Consider the following 6,802-nt stretch of genomic DNA (forward strand, 5'->3'; position numbering starts at 1 on the left):
CTATGAAGTGGTCTCTGAAACAAACTTTACCTAAGACAACCATCTGTACGCTGTACGCGACCACCCAGTGGCAATACTCTAGCTTATTTCAAAAGCTTGCCTGCCTTTCTTTGTATCTTCGGCGTACTTTTAGAATATTTGTTTCCGTACTATCAAAACCGCGTAGTGTGCAAGAGGCTTAACTAGTAGCCATGACATTTTAAAGAAGGAATAGCGAATAATAAAAAAAAACTTTGTAATACATATTTAGCTGAGAATGTTTATTTCACAGCGATTAGTGTTGAGAAAGTGTTTCTTAGTTCCTGCAATGTCCTTACTCACATGTTGTCAACTCATGAACATAGCCTCGCGCCTCTTTGATCGTGACCTAACCCACATGTCATCAACTGACATCTCTTTGTACAGGTCTTCCGGCCTTAACTTTCTGGACGCAATGGCATCCCTGACGTTCACGTGTGAATCTGGTGTCCCGGGTAAGCTAATGGCGTCCCTTTCGGCTAGATCCTCCTCCGAGGAGCTGCACGCCGCCGGCCTCTCCACGCAAAGAGTGTGTCTGGAAGCGCTGAGCTGGAAATGCAGCGAAATTTTGTTCCCATACTTGCAGATGACGTAAATCTCCTCGAAGACCTGAGCCACCTCGTGGACCATCTCGCTGACGGAGACCTCCCTGAAGGCAACACAGCCGAGTTGTTTGCCCCTGGTCTCTCCCTCCTCCTCACTCACCATCCTGTCGGCCTCTTTGTCTATCTTGTTACCTACCAGGAAGACTGGCAGTTGATCAGCGCTGTCGGCCCTCAGCTCGATGTTAGACTTTTTTCTCGCTCGCTTGGAGAGTGCGTTGGTGAGAAACTTAAGCCTGCTGCATTCGTTGAAACTGCAACGATCTGTGACGTCATACACGAGAATGATGGCGTCTGCCCATCGGATTTGTTCTTTGAGCTTATTGTTTTCATTCTGAAAAAAAATAAATTTATTTCTATTTTGACTTTAGGAAAAATAAATCAACAGGCAGGCATAATTTTCTAGGTTTATTGAGTCATGTATAACTTAAGTCCTATGGAACTTATATAATCAGTATTATTTTATAGATTTATTTTTTGTTAGGTACAACAAATAAATGTGTTAAGTTTCAAATTGATCCGAGAATGGGTGTGGGAGAAATAATAAGTACAATGATTGTACCAGACAGATTGAATTGATATAAGCTTTGTAATTACTTTCTTCTACAAGCATTAGAGATTAAGAGTTCTACGGTGTATGATATCTTCAATAAATACAATGGTTACTCGCTTTACGTTTCAAATTCTTGTTTCAGAATTGGTTGTACAAAGTAAAGGACATTTAAATCACCAGGTTGTTTTATATTTTCTTTACATCATATATATTGACACGTTGACAGATTTCATCACTTTAGAAGTAACTGCTTGATGAAATGCGTGGCACGTCAAACTTGTAAGCAATCTTAAGCCAAATGCCAAAAACTAGTTTTAGCATCAGCCTAAAGTGTAAACCTTTAACAAAGGAAGAACTTAGAGATAAAAAAAAGTTCTCGTTTACGTTGCAGTGTTGATTTCCAGACAATAGTGTAGTCAATGAGTTGAATTTTTACTTCTGCAGTCTCTAGAGTAGGTAGACAACTCTTTAAAAAAAACTGTCAAAGTCTTTCTAACTTTTGAAATATCTTTTCTTAATACAGAATTTTCTGATAATTGACAACACTATATAATAGGGATGTGGAGAAAGTACCTGTCTAACCTACATGTCAATTTTGTATCAACCCTTCTAGCTTGAAAGTCAAAGAATGTACCAATCTGTCTAGCCTAGTTGACCAGCAATGTTCCAATCATATTTAGCTAAGGTACCCATGTATATAGCGACCTGTCTAGTCTACATATTAAGATATGTATCAACCTGTCTAGCCAAAGTGTACCCACATATTTACCAACGTGTCTAGCCTACTTGTCCATTGATATAACAAACTATTTAGCACAGAGGTCAAGGAATGTAACAACCTGTCTAGCCCAGATGTCAAGAAAAGTAACATGTCTAGCCTGGATGTCCAGGACTGTAACTGTTTGTCTAGCCTGGATATTCAGGAATGTAACAACATGTCTAGCCCACATGTCCAAGAGTGTAACAACCTGTCTAGACTGAATGTCCTGGAATGTAACGACCTGTCTAGACTGAATGTCCAGGAATGTAACGACCTGTCTAGCCCACATGTCCAAGAGTGTAACAACCTGTCTAGACTGAATGTCCTGGAATGTAACGACCTGTCTAGCCCACATGTCCAAGAGTGTAACAACCTGTCTAGACTGAATGTCCTGGAATGTAACAACATGTCTAGCCCACATGTCCAAGAGTGTAACAACCTGTCTAGACTGGATGTTCAAGAGTGTAACAACCTATCTAGCATGTATATCAATAAAATGTACCTACCTGTCCAGCGGTGTCCCAGACCTCAAACTCCACACTTATCCCATCAAGAGTTCTTTGACATGTGTAAACACGTTCTGTTAAATAGACTTTGTGTTAACATTGGAAGAAAGAAAACTAATAAAAAGGAAGCTACTGATTAGTGTATGTGTCTGTTAGAATAAAGCTTTACAATAAATAACACATTTTCGATCATTCAAACGGCTTTATGAATGCTATTGAAAAAAAATATTATTAAAATGATAATGGTTTCCGTTAAAAGGTATTTGGGTATTGGCACATCGGTACAATTTAGGCCATGTTGTGCATTAAAAAGTATCACATTAACATTAAAATATTTATGTTACAAAATTCTATTAATATAAGCACATTCAATACTATAGACAAAGTGTTGAAGGAACAAATGTTTTTGTCTCACCTAAGAGCGGATCGTAGTCACCTATATACCTTCTTGTAAGAAACCGAACTGTTAGTGCTATAGCGAAAAGAAATAAAAACAATATTGTGATGATTTCTGTTTTCTTCAGTATGAATATTTCTTGATGAATTTCTATTTAAGATTGTTTTAATATATTAAGTATCTTTGCTTTTCTTATATCTATAATGGCACAAACAGAATCACTTGCAGGGGAGATTGAAACACAGGGGAAACGTATGTGTTCTTTTTCTCTAATTCAAACATTTTATTGTACAACTTAGTACTGAGACAACTTAGTACTGAGACAACTTAGTACTGAGACAAATTAGTACTGATACAACTTGATACTTATACAACTTAGTACTGATACAACTGAACTTTCTGAATTAAACTTGTGGACCCGCAACTGCTTAAGAACTAGGTACAACACAAGGACCCCGACAAACTCGCTTTAACGCAATTTATACTTTATAAAACCGTATTTTCCAGAATCATAGAAACTTCTATTCTAAATATTTTTATTTGCAATGACCTTCTAAAAACGCATGCGAATTTTTTCCTGACCTCTTTTTCTGATTGGATGATTACAATTAGCAAGTGTTTGTTCTGCGACTTCTTTGAACTGACCCCGTTTATGGAAAGAGGTAGAATGAGGTCACAGTATAGATTCATGGCAGCGATAATTAGATAAGGTTTAATAGTTTGGGAGTGAGAAGAATTAATTAACCGTGGAAAAGGGGGAGGAGGTACTAAGCAAAGCCTAAGGCTTACCACCACCATCAAGTTGTAGTGAAATGTATTTTTAGTCATTTCAATTTCTTTACATTTGCAATATTTAGTTCTAACGAAATACAAATCGGTTTTATATATTTGGAAGAAAAAAAATAATTCACATGAATTCTCTCACTGGCACCTGGACTTGGGATAAGCAGTTATGATACCTTCATACTTGATATAAAAATGTCTTTCCTCCAGTTCTGAGGCTACTCAACGGAATATGAAGTGTAACAATGTGATTGTTGGAGTTAGATTTCTCCAGTCAGAAGAATGTAGGGGTGGGAGTGGCTTTCAACGAAATGAGAAATACGAGGCCTTTGACGGCAGACATTACATAGCACTGGTGCTGGCTTATTAATATTTCGATTAATTTGAGGCCTCCCTAAGGTCAGATGGAAACGTGCGATCGACAAGTTTGTAGACCCTCACATCATTTGGTGCTTTACTATGGCTGCCTGGTCGAGTGGTATGCGCTCTGGACTGTCCTCTCCATGGTTCGACCCCTGCCCGCAGCTATCCCTCTTCTTCTTGTATGAGGTTTGAGCTAGGATGTAATAATCTTCAAACATGAAGGAAAATCTGAAACATGTCAAACAAACTGATTCTTACAACAAGTAGTTAAAATTAAACTTCCAAAGGTATACCCTGTGACTTTCTTGGATATTTAGTATTGGCCATATTGTACAAAAGTAATACACATATACATAAAAATGTGGCTTTTAGTTATAACATCATTTTCATATTGACATAAATTATGATAGGTAATTAGATTATGTACATTTTTAAATGGTTAACTATTTAAATACTCGAGCTAGAATCGATTTGAAAAGTAAATTCATGCACTAGAACTTTTAAGTAGAACGCATCACTAGCTCGATACTGCATAAACTTACAGATACGTCATAAATTTAACATGCCATACGTCTGTAGATAAAATTTTATATAACAAAAAGTTGATCAAAAAAATATGTATAATGTCTTTTTCTGCGCCACGCTTCTACAAAAGAAATTCCTCATTATGGCACAGCCAGGCTGATATAACTGATGAATGTACATTTGGTCAGTAAGAGCAGGCTGGTGGAGGAGGGAGGGAGGGGGGAGAGTGCACTAAAGAGAGTACAAAGTCACTGCACATCCTATTCAACGTTTAGGTGTTCAATGATGCTAGAGATTCGAAATTAAGTGAACAACTTCATCTATGTGCATTTAATTCATGAAATTTCTTTCTTCTATCTTCATATCTTTGAAAACATTTTCCTGATCTGTTCATGCATATGCAGGCTGTGATGTGCTCACACTTTGTAAACCACTAAAAAAAAGAATCCACATTTTTAAAGGTCAATATCATAAAATATGATCTAGAAAAGTCCCAATTCTTTGAAAACTCTGAAAGTCCAAATTAGATAATTTTATTAGCAAAATTTAATTGTTACCTCACCTGTTTTACCAACGCCATTCTGACCAAGAATGACAACTCTGAAAGGCTTGCTTTTTGAATTGGTGATGTTAATTTTTCTCAGTAGAGTAGCGGGCGATAACATCGTGCACTGTGAGATCAGACAGATTTAGCAAACAATATGGCGATATTAGGTTATTATAGAGTAGTGCCTTGAGACATCAGACAGATTTAGCAAACAATATGGCGATATTAGGTTATTATAGAGTAGTGCCTTGAGACATCAGACAGATTTAGCAAACAATATGGCGATATTAAGTTATTATAGAGTAGTGCCTTGAGACATCAGACAGATTTAGCAAACAATATGGCGATATTAGGTTATTATAGAGTAGTACCTTGAGACATCAGACAGATTTAGCAAACAGTAAGCCTGTTAGAATATTATAAAGTAAATAGATAAATTGAAAGTAGAGTTGGTAATTGACTTACTTTTTAGTTAACCTGACATCAGCAGCCAGTAAAATAAATGTTAGCCTCACATATACTGAAAATGTTTATATTTCTAGGAAGGTCGGTTAAATCAGTACTGCTATCACTTGACATGACTCGAACAAAATAAAATCAATCTTGTTTTCTCAGATTATTTCTCATTAAATGTCACAAAAATTTCTGAAAACATTGTGAGCATTTTCTAGCTACTAATACTTGTAGGTAAAGTTCGATTACCAAGTGTTATATTATTTAAGCTATGAGTATATGTGGTGGACTTAGGTATAACGCACGAGGGTTTGACAAGTTTGACTACTGACAACTTAATTAAATTTAGTATTTAAGTCAACTGCACTAGGGAGTCGATTACTGTCAGGTTGTCACTCTGAAGTGCCTAGTGCTAAGATCATATAACTAGGCTGGTAACAAAATGAAAAATATACCTATATCCTCTATACAATATAGAGTCTATACAGACTTACCAATAACGATCAAACTAATACATGTAGAATCTAGATCTGTACAAGTTGTGTTTGTGGACTTTTAAAACAGTACCCAACACAAACAGATACAAGCAGCATATAGAACTCTGATGTTTGAATGATCAATATAAAAAAACAAGAGTACATTACAAATAGCTTACATTCACAGTTGTCTCACAATAGGTAATCGTTCAACACAAAGTATTTCCCACATTCGCAGCAGCAGTGTAGATGCTATGACAAACTCCTCCCCTACTTGTCAACTCACTCTCAGTGTAGGCCAAGCAGTCGCTGTAAAACTCTTAAAAGTTTGACTCTAGTAAAAAAATATATATATAAACATTGCTGCTATTATTTCAGCTTTTGTAATTTTTTGTTTGTTTCTGAAAATAGACAACCTTTTATAGTTCAGACAAACAAAACACGTAAAAGTTGTGGATTGTGTCATTGAACACAATACAGTCACACACACAAACAAATACATTCATTTGAAAAAGTCTGTAATTGTGCTCAAGGAAAAGAAAAAGAAAATCATTAATTTCTTATTAATGCGAATGAGTCAGGCGTGGGCATTCGGTCTCTTTACTTAAGTTAATTAATAGTGTACTTTCAGACGATAATAGACTATAGGCTACTTATTAAACAGATGTTTAGAAAGCTATGATAATGTACAAACCTTTTTTCTCTTCTACCCTTTCATCACCTTTCTAAGATAATTATAGAAGGAACACTCCCTAATAAACTCATACAAATAGAAAACTATTCACAGAGCATTACAGCTTATCTAGGTTTTAGGCAGAT

At 36.1% G+C, this 6,802-nt stretch overlaps 1 protein-coding gene across 2 annotated transcripts; it reads right to left on the reverse strand.

The window, feature by feature from the left end:
* Positions 1-232: 232 nt before the first annotated feature.
* Positions 233-6,305, reverse strand: LOC106074460 (ras-related and estrogen-regulated growth inhibitor-like). 2 transcript variants are annotated; one of them, XM_013235228.2, is made up of 5 exons: positions 6,163-6,305; positions 5,070-5,178; positions 2,855-2,911; positions 2,440-2,513; positions 233-954 (listed from the first exon to the last, which is right to left on the reverse strand). In XM_013235228.2, the coding sequence occupies exons 2-5, from the start codon at positions 5,170-5,172 to the stop codon at positions 328-330; spliced, it is 861 nt and encodes a 286-aa protein (XP_013090682.2). In that variant the 5' UTR covers positions 5,173-5,178; positions 6,163-6,305; the 3' UTR covers positions 233-327. The 2 variants fall into 2 exon arrangements, with proteins under 2 accessions (XP_013090682.2, XP_013090683.2); XM_013235229.2 differs by lacking the exon at positions 6,163-6,305 and adding an exon at positions 6,002-6,155.
* Between the last annotated feature and the right edge of the window lie 497 nt (positions 6,306-6,802).

The sequence above is a fragment of the Biomphalaria glabrata genome, chromosome 6 (assembly GCF_947242115.1).
Source record: "Biomphalaria glabrata chromosome 6, xgBioGlab47.1, whole genome shotgun sequence".
NCBI lineage: Eukaryota > Metazoa > Mollusca > Gastropoda > Planorbidae > Biomphalaria > Biomphalaria glabrata.